The following is a 25,872-nucleotide window of genomic DNA, read 5'->3' on the forward strand; positions in this document are numbered from 1 at the left end:
TTTTGTTTAACTTCAGACATGTTGAAACGTTCTAAAATGAGTACAATGCTCAGATGGAAAGCCAAGCTTTCTGTCTTCATGTACTAGATTTCTTGGGGTTTTGGTTTTATTGTTTTGAATATTCTTATTCTTGATATTGTAAAAATCTTATCTTCTTTCCTCCACTGAGGAGGCTAAACAGAACTGACCAGGACCATATCTTGCAAATTATAATGAGCTTGCATTATATTTCCCAAGTCACTGGCAGTTGATGACTCTTACTACTTGCTGGGAAACTTTGATATTCTTGGCTTCTTGGTTTCAGAGCTTTGCCATGGAAAGTCACCACAGTGGCCTGCAGTATTGTCTAGCAATAGTAACAAATGAGTTGGACTGTGATAAAACACTTGCCATGTTGGTTGCCATGCCGTGTTCTGAGAGTAGAGCCCAAAGGACCCCTCCAAGTGATGTTCAGGAGTTGGGGGCAGGGGAAGAGATTGCAAAGAAATGGAATAAGAAGGAAGATCAAGTAAAGAGATAGACATTATTGGACCTACTGTTTGTGGACCCTACTCTTGCTATGTTTGTCATCTGCGGTATGAAACCTAATCGTGTTTTTTATCTTTAGACTTACTTTTATTGATTCTCTGTAATCAGTATGTTATACTAGAATTCTGTAGTTGGATAATAAAACATATTAAGATGGGTGAAAAAATTCTGAAAGCACTTTGTTTTCCTTTTTGAGCATTATTTTTGTGAGCAGAAAATGCAAGGTCAGGTACTTTGAAGAAGTTTGTACTTGGTTGGAATCTGTAAGTAAATAAAAAAGCTATGTGCTTTTCTTGTATGATATTATGGAATATTTCTACTATATTGTTATTTTTCCCTACAAACTTAAAACTGTACTTTTTTTTTATTTCATTGTTTTATGTATGTTTTGCTGCAGATATTCTAATGTTCCCTTTCTGCTTTTCTTTTCTTCTTCCCCTTTTTCATTAGACATTTGCTGACCGGGTATTTGGTATCTTCAGCTGGACAATTCCCATTGCTGTAGCCTTCTCTTGTTTTGGTGGACTTAATGCTTCAATTCTAGCATCATCAAGGTAGTGAATCTCTTTTTCTGTTTGATAGATGTTCATAAGCATTCTCATATAACATATTACTGTTAGGAGAGCAACAAAATGACTTTCATGTCAGGACCTATAATAAGTAGCCACAATAAAATAATAGATCTAAATAAACCTCTTGTTTTTGTGTACATGTGCTCTTAACATCATCTTACTTCCCCAAAACTTTCTTAATTGTATGCAGAGTACAGTTAAAGATGAAATGAATGTTATCTATGAGGTGAGCCCTCAAGCCTTCTGATTACTTGAATTTTCCATTTTATTTAATAAAGTAATTCTTGTTAGTTCTTGTTTTAAAAAGAACCCCCTTCCTCCCCCCGCCCCAAGTAAAAAGCTTTAAAGGTGCTACTTCTATTAAACTGCAATCATAAAGCTTAGGATATAGCATACAATTTTTTTCTGAGCATTGATTATACATTTGTCTAGTGCAAGGCTTGAATGGATTTTTTTTCAGACATTTTAACATTTTTCCAGTGCGTGGAATATATGCACAATGTCTCTGAACTGAAAACAAATGTGAACATGATCTGGTAAATTAGCCAATATAGAACAATTTACAATTGATAGTGAAACTACATGTGTTCGTTTTTTGAGCATGTAGTTGAGTGAGCTCTTTTTTTGAGACCTGATAATCTTTGGTTGTTGTTAAACTATTCTGCTATGAAGTAGAATGTTTTCAGTGCTAGCTTTTAGAATCTTTAAACAGTAGGAATTCATTTCTGTTGCAACAGACACTTTGTATTTTACCTGGAGCATTGTTTTCTAAAAATGGGTGTTTATTAACACTCATTTTATAGACTTGCTATTACAAGTTTATAAAAGCTTATATATAATGGTTATATTACAGTATACCTTTATAAGCAGAGTTGAATACATGTTCTGGTTTAAAAGATGGAAATTCAGTGGTGTAAATACTGATTTCTGACTGGTATTGTTGTTTGCTTCTGTGTATGCATTTGCTGTCATCTGTAGCCTTAAGATTTCTGATTTCCTCTGCCTTCTGCTTTCCTCCCCCAGGCTATTTTTTGTAGGATCTCGAGAAGGTCACCTTCCTGATCTGTTGTCTATGATCCACATAAAGAGGTTCACACCTGTGCCAGCACTGCTCTTCAATGTAAGATATTACTGTTTTTCTTTTCAACTACTCGGATACAACTGTATGAATTAAAAGGCAATTTGTGTTTTTACTTACACTGAAGTGAGATGATAGAGGAAATTCTTTTCAGTGACTCCCTTGCAGTTAACAGTCTCTGGAGAGTTTCATTGTCTGTATGCATGAATACTCTTAACTGAAAAACATCTTGCCAAATCTTTAACTACATAGAAAGTTGAAATTGAAATGATGGAATTGTTCTGCTGAGCTACATCCATGTTAAATAAACTATCAGACTGTTTTTTCTGAGCTTAATATGGATTAAAAGGATTGGTTGGTTAGTGTATGGTTTCTGTATGCTGAATAAACTGAGAATGAATATACTACCAGTAGTAAAATCTAACTGCTATATAATCTCACATGCTGATAAAATCAGTTAAAGGACACTGACAGTCTTCTGATACATTTTCTCAAGGGACACACAACTGAGAAAATAATTTCTGTAATCATTGCCATTGCCAAGCTATAAGAAGCATCATGCTCGAACCACTGTTGCCATGGAAAGTATCTGTAAATCTCGACGGTGGGAATTCTCAAAGTGATTGTTCAGGTGATAGCACAAAAGAGAACCTCAGTTGTTCTATTATTCATGGCATTTGTAGGAGAGCAACTATTGAGATAGGCATAAAATCATGTTGAACACTAGGAAGTAAAAGATGGTGTTACTTTCATGTGAAAAGCAGCGTAAAAAGTAAGTTTCAAACTTTTGTTGTTCATCACACTCCTGTTCTCTTTCTGACAGTGTACTATGACCCTCATTTACCTGGCTGTAGAAGATGTTTTTAAGCTTATTAATTACTTCAGTTTCAGTTACTGGTTTTTTGTTGGTCTGTCAATTGCTGGGCAATTATATCTACGTTGGAAGGAACCAGATCGACCCAGGCCTCTAAAGGTAAGAATTACTTAATATGGAATTGTTTCAAGATCCTTTTCTTCTCTATAACGTAAAAGTACTGTCTAAAATCTGTAGTCATACACATTACATCTAAAGGTTATAATCTCATCAGGACACAAAACACGGCTTCCATTTTAGATTGCACCATGTCTACCTTGTCTGCTAGATGAGAATAAATGATTATTTTAATAGTATATGCTTTTTTTGCATGTTAGTTCAGCCAGCACCTCTCCGTCAGCTGGAGACTGTCTCAAATAATCTAAAATAGTAGTTGTCTTTTTTGCCTTGGATTAAAAATCTCATTTAGATGAGTACAGGAAGGAGAATATAGTTGTTATTTCAAGTTTGGAATAGTTAAGTTATTAGTTATTTAATTTTGACACTTTAGACCACATATAGCTCTGGTGTTCAGATCAATATCTGATCCCCTTATCACCTTCCTGTATGTCAAATTTAATATTCTTCATGGAAAGTCATTAGTATTTTCCGAGATTAACTGGATTTGTTTAAACACTTCATTCTATTATACAGTTTGTTTCAACAAATCGGCATTATTGTACTTGATTACTCTTGTAAATTTTAGCAGCAGTTCTGTTAAACAATAATTCCATTGTTTGCTTATGTTTCTAAATAACCAGATGTGTAAGAGGAAGAACAGCTAATTTCACAGGGGGGATGGAGAGGGAAAAGGTAATTCTCACCAAAATGTATGCAGCTGTAGACAACAAGTATTTCAAAAATATGCTGTTTTTCTCTGTCTCCAGCTGAGTGTGGCTTTCCCAATAATATTCTGTATATGCTCAGTATTTCTGGTGGTAGTACCACTCTATAGCGACACGATAAATTCATTGATTGGAATTGGCATTGCTTTGTCTGGAGTTCCAGTCTATTTCTTGGGAGTCTATTTACCTGCATCCAGGAGACCTGCTTTTATCAACAAGATTTTAGGTAAGTCTCTTTGTAGATGGAAACATTGTTCACAAATGAGGAAAATTAAATTGTTACATAAGTGAATCTCAGTTTGCTCATTAAAAGAACATACTGATGTTATATATGCGTACACGCTTGGATTTTATTTATTTACAGTACTCTACTTACTTCCTACAGACTTTGCCCTCAATCTTAATACATTTCTCTTTAATCAAGCACACAAAAATGTCTCTTTAAACCAAGGCTGATTATTGTGAAAGGGCTCAGCGTTCTTGGTAATGATAAGCAAACTGTCTTCTACTGTTGTTTGAAGATGGACAATTTTTGTTAGTCACAGATGTGATTTTGCCTGTGGTTGAATTGCTGCAGTTAAACTACACATCGCTTCCTAGCAGTACACTGTTTTTCTTGTTAGTGTCTAGGAAGAGAAAACCGTGATGACAGATGTTCAAAAAGTTCATAGCAAAATCTTAGAATATGACAGGATATGGTTCTGCAGCAATTGGTGAATACACAGATATTCAGTAGTATTGTCACTCTCCCATGTGTTATTTGAAACTCTTTAACTACCAATTTTATGCTTTTAATTGTAGAGAGAAAAGATTCTACTTCAGTTACCTGACAGGGTGCCTAAAAGGAAAAAAAACACCTTTAAGGTATCAACAGAACAGCTTTAAGCAGTATTTAAAAATATTAAGTGGAAAATACTATTTGTGAAAACTCTTTTGATCTGTGTTTCCCTTATGAAAAGTGAGCCAAGCATTCTTGACAACTAACCTAGTCATGTATGTTTTGCTTAATTAGAGTTGAGTGGGTTCATCTGATTTTTCTTCTATTTCCTGTGCAGGTATAATCACACGAAACGTGCAGCTGCTCTGTTACTGTGTTCTAACAGAGATGGACCCAAGTGAAGAAAAGAAGTTAGAAATCAAATCCAACTAAAACTGCAAAGCCATTACAAACAGCAGGAGGGAGGATAAAGCAAATATTACAATTAAAGGGAAAAATGGAAAAAGTGGTTCTAGTGGTCTTTCAGAAATACTGAAAATGTACTTACCTGCAGTTGGATTCCTGAACAGATCATGCCCAGGTATCATCCTCCTAAAGTGTGTTTTCATTGGACAATCATTAGCTACTTATTTTGCATGTAAGCAATATCTCAGTATTGTTCAAAAGTGGTATTAAAATGGTAAGAGGAGAGCTGGATTTCTAAATTAGAGCTGATGAATCAAATTTGTTTTCTGCAGAACTAGACAGTGGAATAATGTGTTTTTAAAGTTAAGCCAAAAACCACTTGGAGTCAAAAGACTAAAAGCTACTTTCAGCTCAGTTCTGATGGATGTTGCATGAAACGACCTGCTGTGCTATCTCGGTTCTTATTCCAGAAGACAACTGGCAACAACAAAATTATTTAGCAGGAAAAAGAACAGCATTTATGCTACACTGTTTAAAGACTGAACCACCCTTTCTCCCTTAAAGTTAAGACATTTCATTTTGTATGCTGTACTGAAATGTGGTATCTTGCTGTTGCAAGATAATCTTTGTTGATTAAATCACCTTTCATGAGATGCAGATTCCTTAGCACTGAAGATTTGATTTAACACTTGATGATTATGCATGGATTCTTCCCTGCTAGCTTGTAAGTACTTGGTCATCTTCTGACAAGTTTATATGAAACTTCCAAAATTAAAACATTTTGGTCTGAAGCTTACAAGCATTTGTCTCTGAACTGTTTCAGCGGAACACACGCTATCAGTGTTAACCTCAGCAGTCAGAAAATTCCCTTTCTGAGTTTCAGTACTCTTCACTAGAAAATAATCATCCATAAACTCATAGAACTGTGGGTTTTTTTCTCCCTCTTATATAAAAGATGTCATGTTCTGTGGTAGTGACTTTATCCTGAAAGCTAAAAAAAGTGACCTAGGAAGAAAATAATATAGAGTCCTAGCGCATCTCTGAATGCGAGGGATGCACAACAAAAATGAAGATCTATCTTTGCTACATGCTGTGAAACATCAGGGAAAGGTGAAATTGCATGCATACTGTCCTAGTCTGTATTTGTACCCTTAACTCTCTTCTAGAGAGTTTGTGGGGAGAAAAAATCAAAAACACTTATTTTCTTATACACTTTAATTTCACTCAGCAGAATATATAATCCATTGAATTTAAAATTCCCATCAAGTGTAAGCTCGATCAGTTAGAAGCAGCTTTTCATCTAGTTGATGGAAAGTGTTGCTAAAGTGACACAATGTCAGTGTTGCCAAGTGATCATCACCTTTCTTCTGAAGGTTAAGGTGCAAAAAGTACTAGTGCAATACAGTCGTACAAGTTAGCCAGCCTCTCAAGTTGCAAGATGCAAGTTTCTGGGGACTCCAAAGCTGAAAGTCTAACATCAGGACAAGCAGGAACATTGACACTGAATCCAGGGGTGGCAAAAGGCAGCATGAAGCCAGCAGAGTAAGATATACTTCAAAAACATATTGGGAATTCTTACTTTATTTCAAAATGATGATCTAAGTTGACAGTTTGTCCATAGGTGCAGTTTGTGTTTGTTTCCTTTTAAGTTAAACTAAATCTTGCAATCAAAAGATTGTGGCTGAAGACATGCTTACCTGAAATACTGTTCCACATTGGCATCAGCCACTTCAGTAACAGTAAAAACATTTGGATTCTTGTACTGACTTCTTGCCTAAGTAAGTTTAATATAAACAGGAAAACCCTAAAAATTTATATAATAGATGTTTTAAAAGTTAACCAAACTTATGAAGCCACTTTTGGATCTAAGACAATTAAAATCAGCTGAGGAACTTTGTGCATATTTGGCACATCAGCCATGTATAGGTGTTTGCCTCTAACAAAAACTAGTATTTGACTATTATAATACAGCTCTTTACATCTTGCATGTAAGCAGAATGAGTTCAGTATCTGAGACAGCTATGCTGCCCACTAGACAGAGATAGCTTTAACCTCTGCTACAACTGTAGTGTGTTAAGAGCCATATTAGCCTTTCCATGAAAATAAGAACAAAAAGCTTCACCTGTTGTTACCTTGACAGCAGCAGCCAGAATTAACTGACCAGCTTTCAGGTTTTGGGATCCTTTTTACAGACAGTGAATCACAAGGCTCAAGCAGAGATTCATTCTTTTTAAAGTCCCAGCTTTATATATCTTACATGTAGCACCATTGGTGGTACTACATTGACAGCTGCAGGACAGCTCATTTCCTTATAAAACACCTCTGCTACTCACTTCTGGTGAATATACCCAGAGAAAAGAGACTAGCATTCCGTTCACTGCTTCCTGCTAAACTCAAGATGGAAACTTAGCTACACACAAGGTACACTTAACTCTCACAAGCTTGAGTTCTGCACCAGCCTCAACAGGGAATGACAATACTGTAGATGCAGGTACATATTACACACCAGAACCTGTTATTTAGTAGGGAGATTGTTTCCTACTGAGTTCCAGTACAGGGTCTAAAGCTTTTCCCTTCTCCAAGATCAGCTTATAGAAACTAGGACTGATGCAAAATCACAAGATTACATTATTTTAAAGATAGATGAATATAAGTTAGTACACTGAAACGGCTTCAGCTAAATTGACTCCTATGTTCTCTAAATGAATAAAGAAAACAATCCACAAAGATTCTTTATTTACAATATAAAAGCATATATATTATTCTACCCCCACAGTAAAAGTAGAGAAAAGATACCTTGACCTGACCATTTTATTGTGGGCATTTCACATAGCCAAATGCTTGCTAAGACAAGTTTAAACACAGGAAGAAGCACAGTGCTTTTTCTCCAGGACTCCTACTTGCCTTTATAGGAAGAGACCTACCTCTCTTGCCACATGGTAGACCTTCTTCTAAAACCTTACACATTAGTCACAACAATAAGGGCTGCTGCTTACAGTACTTCCACAGATAATGTTACCCATCTTGATATCAATGACTGGTATGCAGCTCAAAAAAAGGTTCTTCCTCAACCTCAGCACCACAGAACAGGTAGAGGAAGGAGGGAAAAAAAAAAAAACAAAACCCAACCCAGACAGCATCTTCTGCTTAAGAAAGAAAACACATGTTTTTAAGTGCCCATATTCACACTCATCTGCTTAGTATCTACCAGCTGAAGTTGGCTGAACATTTGTGACACAGCTCATAATTAAAATGAGCTTTTATTATTTACTAGAATCTCGAAGTCTAGTTGTATCTAATGCTCAAGCCTGAACAGTAAGCATTAGAATTCACCATGCCAGTCCTTAAGTTTTGGAATGTTTTCTGAAGGTCAGACAGGAAAGGCTTAGCTTAAATTCATCCGTTTCAATCTTGGTTTCCTACTGTCCCAATGAGTACAAGTTTTACCAGAAAGTGCTTTTTCCATTTTTTTTTTTTTTTTTTTTTAATGCTATACGTTCTCATGAATAGCCACCAGCAGCTTTCTAGAATTTCAGTTCTACTGCAAGTTCTATGCCTTTCATCTTAAAAAATAAGAAAAACAGAAAATCCCTGTCAGTCAGAATCCAAATCCTGGACTTCATCATATCCAAATTCTTGTAGGACCTCATGGCGGTATTTGTTCCATGTTCTTCTGAAACATTGGTCTTCATCACTCAAGCTCTCTTCAGAGTCTAGAAGAAGTGTAACACAGTTTTAGACTATCTCTTCTTTTTAATCAGATTAACATGACTGTTTAAGTAATGTAAGTTTCCTTAGTAACACAAATGAAAAATACATGAAGCTCAAATAACTGTTATATTAGATCAGCGTTGAATCTGCTTGGACATTGATCATACTTGGACTGGACCAGGGGGGAAATAAAGTAGACACAGTGTTTCACAAGCATATGGGACATGAATCTTCCATTCCAATCTTCCATTCCTTCTCAAAACAAGCAACACTTTGCAATTGCAGCACCCTGAAAAGGATTTCTGTTTTTGAAGTTAACTACTTAAAACCAGAAAAATCCCCAATCCTAGCATAGTTATTTGAGTTCATTTAAAACTATTGCAGAGATGGCTCAAAAAAAATCTGAGTGTGATTCACCTACTCTACAGTGCAGTGATTTAGTGCTTTTTTGCTATATATTAAGTCATTCCATCTTAAACTAGTTCTTAAAATTTTGAATTTCCTCTGATCTTAAGTATTGTGCAACTAGAAAAGCTAAGTTCATAGGATTTGGAAGTTAGTTACTACCTTACAGATTAGTTCTACAAGATACAGTGAACCAATTTAACTGCTCACCCCAGCTCCCAGAAGTTCATACTCCCCCCTCCATCTCTGTGCAGTGTCCACTTACTTTGCCCTGGTGCCAAATGATTCTTTTCTGAGCTGGTTTAACCCATTATAATAGAGAAACAAAAACAAAAACAAAAAAAAAAAAAAAAAACACCAGCAGTGCAAGGTTTTTTGCATTTCCTCTTTCTAAAGAAACAGAAAAGGATGGGATTTAAATGTGCATAGTGTGAAAATAGACTGTACTTCTAACAAGCATACCCTTTTCTCCATCACCATCTTCCTCAGGTAAGAACTCATCTTCATCAGGATAGTCATTACGCCAGTTATTTTCATCATTTTCATCATCTTCATCTTCATATATTTCCCCTGGAATACCATCATCATCTACCTGCATGTCAAAATGGAACAGAACATTCATTATAAAAAGCAGATACTCAGACATAAGCAGTTTTTCAACCACCTAAACAACAGACCATAAAGAAAAGAGCCAAAAACATTATTTAAAGTTGCCCCAAGCACACATTAAAAAAATAAAAAAATAAAAAAATCTTGTCAGTACATCCACTATAACATAGCAACCTGCTTTTGGTTAAAAAAGAAAAAAAAAACAGTAAGTTGTGCATTTAAATGCTCTAGTGTTGCTGAAGTTGATGTCAAAAATAATCCTACGCACTTCAGCAATAACACAACAGTCCAAGGAAAAGTTGCTTCATGTACCTTATATGCAAAGCATATTGACCACAGTATCCACGCAATGAAAGATTAAAGTTTACACTGTATCTTTGTACCTTCACAGTCACTGAATTTATTTATTACAAGAAAAGACCTCTTATTAAGATTATGAATTTAAGTCCTCAGACACTGAGGACTGCCAAAAAAACTTGTGTCCCCTTTGCTCCTTCTTTCCCAAACTATTTCATTCACTACCTCCTGGCATCCACAAATGAGGTGTGAATGTCTTCAGTTTATATTGTGTGCACCAAAATTTGTTTGCCAAATTGAAGTCAGTCAAATCCTTGTGAGTACATGAACACCATCCCTTCCGTTTTTTCCACTGTCACATTATCGTTTGCTCTGATACCAGCAACCTGAGGGAACACAGGACTGGCAATTACTCAAAGCTTAACAGAGAGGTCACTGACTTAAGTGTAGCATCTTCAAAATATCTTTTTTGGCCCGATCACTTTTTATGTTAGGACTTTATACATGTTTATTCATGGCCCTTCTAATGGAGAAATATCCATTTTCCACATCTTTACCAGTTCATACTCCTCTTTATAGGGCTGGACAGACAGGATATTTTGGATCCAACCAGGGGCTGATGTTTCCATATAGTAGATGTCATAAACATACTCATCTTCTTTTTCACGGTGTTCTACTTTATTACTATCTTCAGAAACATTTAAACGCTCACGAATCATCTCTACTGCATTGCAGAGAATCACATCTGGATCACCAGTTTTCTGTTGCCAAAAAAAATAAAGTGCATTACCATTGAAATCAAACACACAGAGCTTTAGTTACAGACAATAGTTTTGTTTGTAGACAGTAGCCAGTATCTAGCTAAGGATGACCTTCTGAAAACTTAGTATTCCAGTACGGAAGTCTTTAATTCTATCATTAAGCTATCTAACATAGAAAGACATTAAAGATTTTCAAATTAACCTAACATTGTACTGCCATGTTCTCTTTTGGGTAATTAATTCTGGGACAAGTTAATTGCAAACCGTTGAAGGGAAATGACTAGTTCTATACAACCGTTTGTGTGTTTCTGATGACATGTCCGTTGAAAAGACACGCTTTAAAATAGGCCAGGCTTCATTCCCGCAATGCTGCAAGTGTAAAGATCTGTATACATTAGCATTGGTAACATGCTAGTAGATCACTGTCTACTAAGTGCACAGGAGAAACGATGAAAATATCACTAATCAACAAGAAAAGGCTAACAGACCCTGTAGACGTGCTCTGCTTGCTTCTGCACTGAGACAGAAGAAACTTGTTATTTTCTTCTTTAACACAAAGCCTTAAAATCTTCCTCAGAGCTGTGACGGGCTGCATTAAGTAAAGCATCCAGACATACTTCCACACTGTTGGAAAGTATGCATGTATGCACGTATGAGAGGAAGCATACAAGAAATACCCTCTTATCTTCTTTTTATATGGTTGCCTTTTTAATACAAAATTGTCTTAATGCACTGTATGCAGCATAATCCTACACACAAGGCAGAGCTTCTTCATACTAAAACCATTCTAGAAATTAAGTAGATAATTCTCCAATAAAAGGCATACTTAATTCGTAATACTGATGAAAACAGAATATAGGGGCTAAGAAGCTTGTCAAACACCAACAGTTCTGCTAAAAATTGAATACATGATTAAAGCATCTATTGGGATTCTGAGAAGGGAAGGCTCAAGGGTATTTTATCTTTCAGTGGACCTTGCCTACCAATGACATTCTTAGGCATATGGGTAGATGGAGAAATACACAAGTAAAATTTTGCATTGCTAGAAGGCAGAGTAAAAGTTTGTTAAACCTACAGAGCTCCACCTAGCAGGCACGAGCATTCAGGCATCGCAGCAGGGTACAGGAAAATCAACCCTTTCCTGCAGTGACTAACTGTAGCGCTGTCTGTCTCAACAACAGCACTGTAGCTAACTCCTAAATGAATACATAAAGTACACGAACGTAAACATATCTAGTTAAGGGCCCCTCACAGCCGTCGGTCTGCCCACCTACACCAGCCGCACAAAAGCGCTTTGGGTGCACCAAGTCTGCTGACCTGCGGGTTCGCGGCAGTCACGCTGGCGGCTCCCACCGCCTCCTCTTCTTGCACAATATCGAATAACTGGAATTTCTCAGAGCAGCCCGAGCCCGCGGCCGCGCTGCTGCCGGCTCCCGAAGCATCTCCGCTCGCTGCGGCGCCGTCGGCCGAGGCCTCGCCCCGTGCGCCCGCCGCAGCCGTTCGCGCGTGGCAGGCGGGCGGCCGGTGGCTGGCCACAACCCGATAGCGGCTCTCCTTCCTGCTCGCCTCCCGGGCGGAACGGAGCTCCCGCAGGACGCGCTGGGCGCTTCCCGAGGAGGGCCGCAGGCTCCGAGCCGCCTTCTCTCGGCTGATCACGTCTTGAACGTATTTCTGAACGGGTTCGCTCTGGGGAGAGGGCGGAACAGATCGGAGGGGCCTCGCTCGGCCTCCCGCCTCCCCCGCGGCCGTTACGCCCACCCAGCGCGGCGCGCGGCGGCCGTACCTTGGAGGAGACGGTGGCCACCAGCTTGAAGAGCCCCGTCTCGAGGCGCGGCGGCCCGGGCGGCCCGCCCGGCTCGGCGCGCCGCCGCTTGCGGGCGAGCAGCAGCGCCTCGGCCGGCTCGGGCCCGCCGCGCTTCCGCTTCACGCGCAGCACCGCCGCCCGCTCCATGGCCGCGCCCGGCCCCGGCCCCGGCCCGGGCCTGTCCGCGGGCCCGCCCCCGCGCGGTGCACGCCGGGCCGGCGGCCGCGAGCGGCGGCGGCCATGTTGCGGGGCGCGGCGGGGAGCGGGGCGTCGCGGCCGCGGTAGCGGCTCCTCCCTCCGTCCCTCCCTCCCTCCCTCGCGGTCGCGAGCTGCCGGTAGCCGGGCCCGTCCCGAGGTTGCTCCGCCGCAGCGCCGAGGCCGCAGGTGCCGCCTCAGAGCGGGCGCGGGGAAGCGCGGGGCGCCTCAGCCGCGCGGGGCGCCTCAGCCGCGCGGGGCGCGCTGTCCCCGGGCCCGTGCGGATCGCCGGGGCGCGGCTGCCGCCTGGGGGCTTGTGCGGCGCTGGGTAGCTCGGCCGACGGCTCCGGGAGCTGCGGAGCTGGGGCGCCGGGAGGGGGCTCGGCCGCGGGGCGGGAGCGATGCGCGTGGCGAGCGAGCGCGGCGTTGCCTGTCCTCAGCGGAGTTTGTGCTGTTACCCCAAAGCAGGTCTGCCCGTAACGCGCGGTGACATCAGTCGAGATCGGCCATGAAGACCTTCTGTGGGAGAGCTAATCCAACCACTGGCGCAATGGAGTGGTTAGAGGAGGACGAGAACTACGACTACCATCAGGAGATTGCAAGGTGTGCCGGGGAAATCGCTAGTCCAGCCTCTCGGGTTGCAAAGAAACGCGAAAACGACTTGCTTTTGTTTCACCTCTGTAGAAGCGTCAAGGGCTTGCCAAGTACGACAGCCTAAATGTTACTGTACAAAGTAGAACGCTAAACATAGATTTTTTTGTAAATATGCTCCAAATAGTTTTCTTCTAAATGTTGTGAAGCTTTTTCTGAAGTGCTGATTTTCATAACGACAGTCACTGAATTGTGGCAAAATTGTGGCAAAATGCATTGACTAAATTTCTTCTAAAGCCCTAGCACAACAAATAATTGATGATTATATATTCCTTCAGTAACTTTTTTAAGAGCTTAATGTAATGATCAGAGAAGTTGGGAAAATTAAATTTGGTTATATTTTTAAGCAATGTAACACATGGAGAAATGGGGACCAGAGAAACATAAAATTCATTATTTTAATCTTGGCAACAAGGTTGCCAATAAATGAAAGTGATTCAAGTTGTTACTAATTTAGTTAGACAATCTAAATTGCAGTGTGTTCCAGCATGTTATTAGTGCTAGCCTTTAGTGCAAGGATCTTAGCAGCAAATAATTGAGCAGTGTTGGACTGCCTTTCATTGCCATCGTTACACATGAACCTGCATCTATCCCAGCTGTTACTGCTTCACAGCAATTTGTTCATATGCCTGTGTATCTGGTCTGTTGCTAAAGAGAGGCTATGTAGCAACAATCCATTCATTCACATATATGCTGATGACTGGACCACTGAAATGATGTCATCCCTTAGGTCTGGGAAACAACTCCAAGAGCATGTCACAGTTAGATGTCACATTCATTGGTTCCTGCTGCCTTAGATAACCTCCTTTGTCTTCTTTTACTAAGAACTAGCGGGGTTTTTCTACTATGCTTTGCAGTAGGTAGTATTTTGATTAGAATTTTATTTATTTTAGGTCACGCTATGCAGATATGCTTCATGATAAAGACAGAGTAAGTATAGAAGCAGATCATTTTTGAATTGTGAGAAATTGTTTATTTCCTCCCTTTTGAACAGCTGTCACTGCGTGAGTATTCAGGTTTCTCTGGAAGCTGAAGTATTAAGGTTTTAAGATACTCTTTAAGATACCAGTTCCACTTTTGTGTCAACACATACCTTCTTACATTTGACTCTAGAGCACTGTTGTTTACTCCAGAATATACAGCAGTGCTAGTAATGTAGCAATGATTAAAAAAAAGTCTCTGTAGATGAACACTAAAATGTCCAAGAACAAAGAGCACCAAATAGATATTAGCATTGTTCACTTCTTGTAAGAAAAATACTAACTAGTGATAAGTATCATTAGTGATAGTAACTGATTTTGGTAGCTTGTTCTAGATTTGAAATTTTTGACTGTATCTTAACGGAGTTCATTAGACGAAATTTTGAAGGCTGTAAGTATGAACCTAAGTCATCTTTGTTTTTTTAACAATGTAAGTAAAGTCTGTCTGTCTTCTTTCATGACATTTTTTAGCTCTTATTTACTAGTTAGTATTGAGAAGAAAATTAAGATGAATACCATATTTGCAAGTATGATGAAGTCTAGAGTGAATATTCTAAATGTTCTTCATGTTTTAGCCATTTGGTGACTAACTTTCAAAAAGACTTGTGTGATATTTGTACTGTGAATCTTGAAGCAAACCTGCCAGTGGGATCAGTCATTTCATAATAAAACATGTAAAAAGAGCAGGTTTACCTGAGTAATTAAACAATCCTACCAGAATTATATATCAAAAGCGTTAAGCATAATTGTTTGGAAGGACTCCAACAGACCTTGTTAAATTTCTGATTTTGAAAGATAAAGGAATTATTTGCAAAGACTTGGTAAATCATTTGGAAAGGAATGTATGAAATACATTGTTACTGAATTTCACGGTTACATTTGCTCTGTATGAATATTGTAGCTGCAGATGGCAGCATTTCATTTCTTCTGTTATTAATGCTGGTATGTTTGTATCGCCACTTAATGGCGTGTAACCATAAACCATTATCTAGTCTCATGTATTGCTTCTCACATATGAATGTTTTCCAGTAGAAGCTGAAAGGAATCTAAATCCAAAATACTTCAACTTTTGTGCTGTCACAGGCACTCTATTGCTATACAAGTGAAAAGTGGGAAAACTAATCCATAAAAACAGTAGTGTGTCAGATGGATCTTACTTGCTTCAGAAAAATTTTGTATTTGTAAATTATACATGCACTGTAAACAGCAGACTTACGAATGGTGAGGCGAATAGTGATGCATTTTAGGTTGACTACCATACTGTTGTACTTCAGTTGTGTTGCTAAGGCGACTGCTTCCTCTAGGAATGTTTGCTTTTATGAAAACGGCTCTGTTATGACTGCACAAGCATAAAAAGTGTTTGTAGGCCTGTAATTATAAACTCCTGTCATCTGAGAGTGCAAATTCTTGCACAAAAATTCAATATCTAAACATATGAAAGGTGTCTGATCTTTCTTTTTCCTTTGACAGAATGTGAAATATTACCAAGGTATCCGTGCTGCAGTGAGCAGAGTGAAAGAAAGAGGTGAGAAAGCAATTGTGTTAGACATAGGGACTGGCACAGGACTCCTGTCTATGATGGCAGCTTCAGCAGGTGCAGATTTCTGTTACGCTATTGAGGTAAGCATTTGTAACTGACTGTGCGTACTTCTGCTTTCCAAAGCATAAAGTGGTGCGGGATTGGGTAGATATATATTCATAACCTGTTTTTTAGAGGCAGTTGTTCTGTCTGCATGATCAGTGTTGTGGATGCATTTGCTTTTTTTGCATTGTAGTTTTTGAAGTGAAAATTTGACGTGTGTGTGAAAAAACAGGTAGATCTTACAAGAATATATTTGAGAAGGCATAAAACATTTCTCATTTTTGGGACCATTTCTATAAATGCACAGGTTATCTAAAAGTACTAAGCCAAGTTTTATAGTGCTTTGTCTTTTCTACTTACTGAAACTCAAATGCAGTATGGAAGACCTGATGAATATTTTGGAAAACATGAGTGTTCTCAGACCGTACTGCTGATTTTCATTGGTTTCATCTCTCAAGGATGAGTTCTCAGACTACTTAACCGTAACACGGACTACATCTTAATAAAGAGATTGTCTCATAAACTGTTTTTTTCCATCTGTTTGTGATTGGATAGAGCATCTCCCGCTGTATTGGCAATTAAGAAATGTTCTGGTGGCCATTAGCAGCCATTGCATATATTAAGGATAACAGGAGCATTTTGGCAGTTTAACTTTGTTTTTAAACACATCTGAGGAAACAAGGAGAAGTTTTATTTGTCTGTAGGTCACATTGAAAGAGCTATCTAATTTTTACCTAAGTTTCCTATAATTGCTCTTCAGGGGCAGTCATCTTTTGTGTAGAAGCAGTAAGCTCCAGAATAAATTTATTCACAGGCAGATGTAGGGAAGGGACAATAATCAGAAGTAATTGGTAATACTATCAATCAGAAGTGGTAGGAAGTAGTCTGTTGTTGTGACCATGAGATCTGTAGTTTATTTGCCACTCTGGCAGAGGAGGATCACTGCCTTGTGGGGGGAGAGGATAACCGTTATGGGGAAGAGAAGCCTAATCTAAAAAGTGTGAGGACTACTGATATAGGTGTCCCAATATATTATTATTCCAGTATATTATTCCAGTTCTGAAATTTGGGCTAGATTCCAAAGTGGCCTAAAAATTAAGTAATCTGATTCTGTAGCTGGGTAGAATATTTATTGTACAAAATACTTAAATTACCCAGTGTTAAAGATATTTATAAATTGGCTACAAAGATTGATACCTCGGACAACAGGGATTATAGTAGGGAAGAGAAAAACCTTATTTTGCACAGTTATGCTGCTAATATATGGATACTGGTATATTCCAGTGACTATATCAGTGCTGGTTGGTGGTGGTTGGGTTTTTTTTTGTTTTGTTTTTGGTTTGTTTTTTAACTGTCTCGAGCACATGCAGGTCTCTCTTGGGGCCTTTTTCAAAGAATAAGTATTTTTATTTTAAAAAATGGCTGGTTTGTTTAATGTAAATGCTAAGAATTTCTTTACGTACATTCTTTATGCCTTTCAAAAGTTAAATTGGAGTAGCTTTTTGAGACAGCTGACAGTTCAATTTGTAAGAATGACATTGGAGCTCTATAAACTTTTAAAGTGAGGCTTCCTATCCTGCTTCATGTTAATAAACTTCAACTAGGAAATGGTATAAAGTGTGTTAAATTTTTGCAGGGCTAAATATGCTGTATTTTGTTGGTGTCTTTTTAATGCTGATGTTAGTTTATCTGTGTGTTACACTCTTGCTCATTACAGGTTTTCAAGCCCATGGCTAATGCTGCTGTGAAGATAGTGGAGAAAAATGGCTTTAGTGACAAGATCAAGGTAATCAACAAGCACTCCACTGAAGTTACCGTTGGGCCAGGTGAGGAAGATAAACTTAGTTTGAAAAAATTGCTAAGTCAAGAGATAGGCTTTTCTCTTTTTTTTCTCCCAATTGTTTTTAATTAAAAGACATCATTTTCTCTCTAGAAAGTGACATTGGAAGGTTATTTCAAAAAGAAGTGTTTGTAATAGTATTTCAGTAGTCATTTGAATTTCATAGTAATCTTCTAAAGGAAAATAGAGAATTTGCAGTCTTCAGCAGGTTTTCATAAGAGAAATGAGTTTTTGAATGACTTGTCTTTATAGCATGGCATCTTGAAAGAGTGATATAAAGTCTTAATACAATATTAAATTGTGTCTTTTAGATGGAGACATGCAATGTCGTGCAAACATCCTAGTAACAGAGTTATTTGATACAGAGCTTATAGGAGAAGGAGCTTTACCAACTTATGAGCATGCACACAAGCATCTTGTACAGGTAAGAGGGTAGAAATTGATAGAGTTGCCAGATTGATCCCTAAGGAAACTCTTTTATCTTCTGTGGAGTAGGATAAAGATTATATTTGAGTTAGTTTTCTCTATCCTTTGTAAATAGGCCATTAGCTGTGCTAATTTCTTGTTCAGTGAATAATTTGCAGTATTCATTCCTAGAATAAAAGTAAGTGGAGTATGTATTCTAAGTCACAGCACCTGAAAGTATATTTAGTTGCTTTATATGAAATCCCAATAATTTATGGTTAACAAATATATTTCAGAAAGGCACTCAGTTCTGATCTGGAGATCTCAAGTTCCCTTATAGTTGTTCAACTGGCAGATAGGCCCCAAGTTTTTTTCAAAAACAAAATAATTTTTTTTCTCCTACTAAATTTGATGGGCATCACCTCCCAGGCACAGATTTTCTGCTAAGGAGCTCTTGCTTCTCAGCATGTTTTTCCCCATGGAGATGTTTTAAACACTGTATACTCATAGTTTAGTCGTCAAAAGATACTGGATATTAATTTGATTAATCTTTGGTCTTTCTCGTTTACCCTGTCTAATTTTTATGCTCCTTTTAATTAAAATGTGGATGGCAAAACTTTATGCAGAGTTCTAGGTCTTATTTTACTGGTTTTATATAGAAAGAGCATCACTCAGTAACTTCTTACTGCTCCTCATACATAAACACACTCATACCCATACCTCCCACACACACATATGTACGTGCTTTGTATATACATACATATATATAAATTGTAATAATCTTTCTTTGTAAAAACTTTGTTCTTGGACTTCATTGTTAGCTCTTGATCCACAACGATTTTTTCAGAACAACTTAAGTGTTCACTACTCCTTAAACATGGGTAGAAAGTAGTCATTGGATAAACGAGCCATTACTATTTACTCATTGCTGTTGTAAGCTCTGTAGTAGTTGTGTGTCTTGAAAGGCTTTAGATAGCTCTCTAATCTGAGTACAGGAACAGGCATTCAACTGAAGCTGTGAGACAAACTGATACTGTGGCCTTGCTGAACTACACTGAACAGACGGATAAGTATGTCATATTTCACAGATAGGGAGATGAAGAGCAGGTGCTCTGATATTCCAGAAGTGAATGAAATAATTGGAGTTTAGGATTTCAAAGTTTCTAGTTCTACTACTTTGTCTCTCTTTAAATTGGTTCACATTTCAATTAATTTAATTTTCACGTGTGTTAAAAGTCAGCTATGTTGAATGCATTTATCCCTTATTTTGAACACTCAGGAAGGATGTGAGGCAGTGCCTCATAGGGCGACAGTGTATGTCCAGTTAGTGGAATCCAAAAGAATGTGGTCTTGGAACAAGCTGTTTCCTGTTCATGTTGAAGCAGAGGATGGTGAAAAAATTATTGTCTCCCCATCAGAAATGGAGAACTGTCCAGGTGTTCCTTCTGTTTGTGATATCCAACTGAATCAGATGCCTTCAAATGACTTCACTGTTCTTAGTGATGTTGTAACAATGTTCAGGTAAGAGAAAAGGTAGGCATTGATTTTTTTCCATGCAGAATTTTCCTGTTACTTCTTTTCAGTAAATTGTTTGTTCGGCTTATGAAACTGATGGCGGTTTCTGAAGAATACTGAACTATTTCTTCAATTTTGATGCTTCCTTGCAGTGTGGATTTCAGTAAGCCAGTAAAGAGTGCTTCTACCTACTACAGAGTGCAGTTGCAGCCTGTAAAATCTGGCAAAGCACAAATTGTACTTTCCTGGTGGGATATTGACATGGACCCATCTGGGAAGATAAATTGTACAATGGCTCCATACTGGGTAAAACCCACTTCTGCTCTCCAGGTAAAATACCAAGTCTTTGGTTATTGTTACCATCTATCAGTAACAATCTTAAGTAAAGGTCATACTGAGTGTTTTAAGCAGCTGTCTTAAACCATATAGGAATTTTGCTAACGTAAAATGTATTGGAAAATGTCATAGAAATGTTAACTATAGTAACTACAGTATACATTTTAGATTTATTTTAAGCAATAGAAAGCTTAAAAATGAAGCTATTTTCTAGATACAAAATTATGGATTTTTTTTTTTATTTTCCTTACCTTCAAGAAGTGAAATAAAACTTTGTGCATATTTTTCCTTAAATGATTTCTATCCCTGGTCAAAATAGTAATCTATATTTTACTTCCATGTATTTTTTGTGAAATAAAGAAGTAAAAGAGCATTAATAACCGTAGGAAAAAAAAATGTGATCTGCTTTTCATGTGATAAAACACAAGCTTAGCTAGTCAGCAAGCCAGTGGTCTCGTGTTTATTCTTTGTAAGAAATCTATATAAAGTGCGTTTGTTCACTGTACAGTATTAATCCTTCCTCAGCCTTCTTGGCATGAACTAGATTCTTTCATTACATTCTTTCATGTACATAGATGCTTCAAAGTCATGCCCATTCTTACTAACTAGTTTCCTGTTATTTGTTTACTTTTCATGTACTATTCATGAGTTAATTTCTAAGGTTTTGTTTATCAAACCTTTTCAGTGGAGAGATCACTGGATGCAATGTGTCTATTTTCTTCCAAATGAGGAGTCAGTTTTCCAGGGTGAGAATGTGTACCTGACTGCCTATCGTGATGAGTATTCTGTGTGGTATAAACTCCAGAAAGCCAGGTAACAATGTAGTGTATGTGAAAAAGGACAGTTCTTTACTGATAGTGTGGAAAAGTATTTTTGGAAGAGTAAAATAAAGATCTAAACATTAGTAGATTATTAAAAGCCACTTCATGAGCACTGAACAGATGAAGAAACTAGAGGTTGCATAGAAATACAGATGAGCTTTGGACTGTGGGCTCCTGTGTTATCCCTAGTAAGCATTCTCTTACGCAGCAGAGAAACAAAAGTGTTCGTGGGTGGTTCCTGGAACTTCTAAAAGGAAGCTCAGCTGAGCCCATGCAAAGGCAAGGGAGCGGAGTAAGTTGGAAATGGAGAATGAAAAGAGACAGAATAGTAATCAGCACTGTCTTCTGAAATTAGTATCTTTTGCTCAAAATAAAAGGAATGTAATTGTTTTGGTTGCAATGACAATAGCAGCCATGTTTTTTAGAAATCAGTAGCAATTTTAAAAATTGATTCCTGAATTTTATGTTTCTTTTTACATTTTGAAATCCAAGCAACTTTTTTCTAACAAGTCAAAGCCTGAAATACCTACCATTAAAGTCAATGGGAAAATTTCTTTAAAAAGGAGTGAAAATCAGCCCTTTTTCTTCTTTTCATTTGCAAATGCAAAACTAAAAAATATCTCTGGGGAACTAGTAAATTTGAACCAATAACACTGAAGTCCATGTGCACTAATATGCATATTAACTAAAATATATAAACTTACCTGTTTGGGGAAGGTATGTTAGTGATGCTGTAGTTGATACTCCTTTTTTCTTTTTTTTTTTTTTCTTTTCTTTTTTTTTCTAGAGAAGAAGAGAACAAAGCAGATGTTCATGTTGAGAGCCCTGTTTGTAGATGCCAGGCTCATCTTCTTTGGAACAGACCACGCATTGGAGAATTAAATGATCAGAACCGAACATGCCAGTATATCAAGTCTTTGATGAAAGTGAGTACATGTTGCCTCATGGTTTCTGTGGTAGAGGTGTTCATCTTTTAATCTGCAGTAAATACTGATGGATTCATTGCTCTCTTGCTAAAGAGTTTGTTCACAGAGTGCATTTTATGTAAATCAGCAGCTGTAAATTGAATTTTGTCATTCATTTTTATTTTTTTTAGTTGAAAGCAGCCATTAATGCTTTAATGATCCCAGGTGAAAATTGGAACATGTGTTCCTCTAAACACACAATAACGTGTTTGAGTTCTTTGTGACCTGCCACAAGGGGTTACATGAACATTTCTGACAGTATTTGAAATATTTATTTTAATCGATGTACCTTTCAGTTCTTACGTCCTATGGGAACATTTTGTCTACACATTGGGGAAAAACACCACCAGAACACAATTTGAGAACTCTTTCATCCTGAATAGGAATAATGATGACAATTTATTTTCTATAGGTTCTGAAAACAGATAGTGTTTGTCTCTGCATCAGTGATGGCAGTCTGCTGCCTGTGCTGGCTCACTATCTTGGGGCAAAGCAGGTACAGTACTACTTCCTGTTTTTCTAGTCTTAACATTTTAGCTTGTTGTTTTCAATTCTCTGCTATAATTCAGCATTCTAGTCCTTTATTTAATTTACTTCAAGTGGATCTTTAGTGACAAATGAGAAAGAACGCCTCCTGGTGTTTAAATGGAAGTGAAATTTATCCCTGATCAAGCTGAAGTCAAGGGAGACAGCAAAGTTACCAGTTCTGATACTTGCTGTGTAGCTTTGAATGACAGTGGTGTTCATTCACTACTGTTTCCTGTTTGCTTTCTTGTATCTTAAGGCTTTTGGTAATAGCCTTTCTATCAATTAAAATGTCTGACTTTTTTTTTTCCTTTTATGCTTGCAGTGCTACAATTACATTTATTGTCTAGTCTGAAATAGAAGGTCCATAACAGCAAGATAAAAAGCTTTAAGAATACTGACTGTATATGTAGATGGAATACTGGGAGCCACCTGGCTGTCCTATAGTATACCTTACCAGATGTGTTCACTCCTGGAGTGTCTTCAAACTAAAATTTATTGCATCTGTTGCAATTTATTGAATATCTGGGAACGTGTATCGTAAGTCTGAGGAAGATGCTAGGCAATTCATAGAAATAAATAATCTTGCTGAGTTAAACCAGTGATCCATGGGTCCTGTATTCTTTTTGATGGTGGCCAATCACAGATGATAAGGAAGCGATATAAGAACTAGACTAGGTCAGAGAGTTCCAAAATAGTCTTTTAGCCCTCTAGTGGCATGTTGGTTAAGGATTCACCATAGTGTTCAATGAAGGCTAAATCTTTTCTTACTCTTTTTTTTTCTTCCAAATATGACTTACAGTTGCGGTTTGCATAGGTTGCTAGAATACTTTCTCACCACTCTGATAAACTGAATAAATTGTTTGTAGTCAGCCACAGGGATGCTGATTCAGAAAATGGCATAACTTCTTACAGTGCCTGTAAGGTTTCTATAAATTTCTGTATACAAAATGAGATGCTGATCAGGATTCATTAATACCTTGGTTTCTGCACCTAATAAATGTGGGCCACCTGGCTTTGATGTGGCTGTCCAGACATCTCAGCAGACCATGTGCTTGCTATTTAGTCTGTGCACAACCAGTCTGAAAAGATTTGGTGAAATGGAAAGGATCCTATAGTGATTTGCAACGAGCCTACAAATAGGTCTTTGCCAAAACAAGTTCCTCAGTTAATGTAGTTGCTTGGCTTTTGTCTGGCAGAGAAAAGATGATAGGCTAGTCAGTGAATTAGGTCATTGATAGCGATCTAGATTGCTCTTGACATTTGGCATTGCTTAGCCCTGCTTTAGGTTTATCTGTGGCTTGTTTTTGATCCACAGCAACTTATTTTGGTGACAGACTGATGACTGTCTGCTGCACCTGCCTGCATTTTTTGAGAAAATGTTACACAATCCCTCTATCTTCTGATAAACCTCTGCGGTTTAATTTATATCATAAAATACAGTGTGTCCAAATGAGTTTTAAGAGATCAAATAGAATAAAGCATAAAGATCGTAGCTTCAAAAGGCTGGTGTACTGCAATGCACATCAGAGCTCTTTCCAGCTAGTACAGTTGGGTCATCGTAAACCACATATATAAGTAGTAAGAACTAATGTGGGCTGATTCATCACACTGGTGATGCAGCCAATTTTAAGTCATGTGGGTTTTTTTTCCGCTGAGTTGAAGTCAGTGATGCTCTATTCACCTGCTTCCAGAGAGAAGGCAGTTCTTCCTAAAGCCTCCACTGTAAATAGAATCTTTCTTGGTTTTTGCTTCAGTAAAGAGTAAATTCCCAAACTGTTGTAAAAGTGGAAGTTTGAATTTCAGGCTGACTACAGTTTGGATTTAACAACGTTTTGCTGTAACAGTTTCCTTTTTAGGAATATGTTTGTGTTTGCCCAGAGGCAACAATATGTCTAGGGGAATTGTTAATATTCTACGTGTAGCTAGCTTAAAAACAGAAGATCATTAGTGGTTGTGGTTTTGTTTTGTTTTTAACAGCTCTAAGAACAACATTAGGCCTATACTTGTTGAGTAATTTGTTTTGTAAAAAAGGTACACGACAAAGGACTGTGGAATAGATGCATGATTTTTGAGCAAGCTATGTGCAAGTTCAATTCATTGGGGCATCAAAATAGTTCCTTCATTGTTCAGTAATAATCTTTTAATTAAAAATGATAAAGCTGGTTTGACTGACTATTGTGTGTTTTCTTTAGGTGTTTACATTAGAAAACTCTGCTGTGTCCTGTTCTGTCATGGGAAAAGTGAGTATTTAGTGTTCTGTTTAAGTGATAAATGAACTCATGAGGTTGTTAAGGCCAAAACTAATGATTCTGATTGTCTTTTTATCAGCTTCTTGGAGGTTAAATCAGATTAGTGAATCGTTAATCATACAGTCAGACAAGACTGTGGGAAATGGGAATATATATTTTTTGGGGAGGGGTTATTTTTGCTTTTTTCCAACAGGTTATTTAGAGCTTTATGCAAATATTTGAAGGAATGAATCTTCTCCATCAATGGTTTGTGTTTTACTGTTTGTGTTCGGTCACTGGTCTTAGCTGCAAGGTGAATGGAAATTTGGAAGCACAGCTTCCCATGTGAGCAGTCTGTAACTTTATGCCTTTAACCACAAGCTGAATAGATCACTGGGGAAGTTGATCTGAGTCGAGAATGATGGTTGCCAGTGCTTGCTCTGTGCTGGCTAATATGCGTTGGACTGCCTGCCTTCTACTCTGCCTGCATTTGCTCCATCATTGACAAAAAACAAGCTGTTTGTTTCTGAGGATTAGTGGAATGTGAGAGCAATGTGTGGCTTGCACCAGTCTCATTTGGGAAGGGGCATCTAGTGGTTCTGTTTTCCTGGTGAGACAAGATGTTGGGGATGCTCCTCTTTTGTTTGGTTCTCTGGAGGCTGCAGGCAGTGGGTCTTAATGGCAAGTGATGTTTCCACTGCTGCTTTAGGGTAAAGCAGAGATGGACCCAAGCAGTGGAGTCCAGGATGCTCAGGTGGAAGAGGCAGCTAATGTTTAAGAAGTGATTGGAAGCAACTTCCTTAAATCATATTGGCTGTATATTTGAAAGAAGACTACCTCAGCCTGTGGTTTAGACATTCAAAAAGATAAACAGTAGACAAGTTAGGGCACAAACCTACAAGCCACATATGCAGTGTATTCATAGTGTACATAATTTTGATCTTTCCTGACCATCCTTCCCATATACTTTGGAGTGCAGATAAATGAGGGTGAGGCACTTTTGCATTCTTTGCCTTTTATGTACTTCGCTGAAGGAAGATGAGTGGCATGTGCTTGCTAGGTATGATATGTTGGCTCTAAGCGCATGCATTCTTCAAGAACACACGTATAGAATATATTTTGAAGGGAAGTCATGGAAGTCAGCTTCTATCCAAAAGGAATTTTAAATAGCTTCTTTTTGGTTTATGTAAGTATACTATTTTGGTCCAGGTTTTAGTCTTTCTTGTAGCTTTTAAGAAAG

General features: G+C 38.1%; 3 protein-coding genes across 8 annotated transcripts in view; 2 read left to right on the forward strand and 1 right to left on the reverse strand.

Moving 5' to 3' along the window:
* SLC7A6 (solute carrier family 7 member 6) overlaps positions 1 to 5,768 on the forward strand; it is a 31,012-nt gene extending 25,244 nt beyond the window's left edge. For both annotated transcript variants that reach the window (XM_062586129.1, XM_062586128.1), the window contains exons 6-10: positions 979 to 1,082; positions 2,124 to 2,220; positions 3,002 to 3,151; positions 3,919 to 4,102; positions 4,932 to 5,768. In XM_062586129.1, the coding sequence (XP_062442113.1) occupies positions 979 to 1,082; positions 2,124 to 2,220; positions 3,002 to 3,151; positions 3,919 to 4,102; positions 4,932 to 5,026 (630 nt within the window). In that variant the 3' untranslated portion in view covers positions 5,027 to 5,768. The remainder of the gene's footprint in view (positions 1 to 978; positions 1,083 to 2,123; positions 2,221 to 3,001; positions 3,152 to 3,918; positions 4,103 to 4,931) is intronic.
* Positions 5,769 to 6,562: 794 nt separating this feature from the next.
* On the reverse strand, positions 6,563 to 12,733 carry SLC7A6OS (solute carrier family 7 member 6 opposite strand). Its single transcript, XM_062586717.1, has 5 exons — positions 12,566 to 12,733; positions 12,100 to 12,468; positions 10,579 to 10,782; positions 9,578 to 9,707; positions 6,563 to 8,712 (listed from the first exon to the last, which is right to left on the reverse strand). Exons 1-5 carry the CDS (start codon positions 12,731 to 12,733, stop codon positions 8,594 to 8,596), a joined length of 990 nt encoding a protein of 329 aa, XP_062442701.1. The 3' UTR covers positions 6,563 to 8,593.
* A 64-nt stretch (positions 12,734 to 12,797) lies between these two features.
* PRMT7 (protein arginine methyltransferase 7) overlaps positions 12,798 to 25,872 on the forward strand; it is a 19,353-nt gene continuing 6,278 nt past the window's right edge. For 3 of the 5 annotated variants that reach the window (XM_062586665.1, XM_062586667.1, XM_062586669.1), the window contains exons 1-12: positions 12,798 to 12,970; positions 13,250 to 13,384; positions 14,326 to 14,362; positions 15,883 to 16,032; positions 17,712 to 17,820; positions 18,146 to 18,258; positions 19,519 to 19,760; positions 19,907 to 20,084; positions 20,776 to 20,903; positions 21,699 to 21,837; positions 22,289 to 22,372; positions 24,597 to 24,644. In XM_062586665.1, coding sequence (XP_062442649.1) covers positions 13,290 to 13,384; positions 14,326 to 14,362; positions 15,883 to 16,032; positions 17,712 to 17,820; positions 18,146 to 18,258; positions 19,519 to 19,760; positions 19,907 to 20,084; positions 20,776 to 20,903; positions 21,699 to 21,837; positions 22,289 to 22,372; positions 24,597 to 24,644 — 1,323 coding nt within the window. In that variant the 5' untranslated portion in view covers positions 12,798 to 12,970; positions 13,250 to 13,289. Of the gene's footprint in view, positions 12,971 to 13,246; positions 13,385 to 14,325; positions 14,363 to 15,882; positions 16,033 to 17,711; positions 17,821 to 18,145; positions 18,259 to 19,518; positions 19,761 to 19,906; positions 20,085 to 20,775; positions 20,904 to 21,698; positions 21,838 to 22,288; positions 22,373 to 24,596; positions 24,645 to 25,872 lie in introns of those variants that run through there. The other 2 variants (XM_062586666.1, XM_062586668.1) reach the window with 2 other exon arrangements.

This window comes from Rhea pennata, chromosome 13 (assembly GCF_028389875.1).
Source record: "Rhea pennata isolate bPtePen1 chromosome 13, bPtePen1.pri, whole genome shotgun sequence".
Classification (NCBI taxonomy): Eukaryota; Metazoa; Chordata; class Aves; order Rheiformes; family Rheidae; genus Rhea; species Rhea pennata.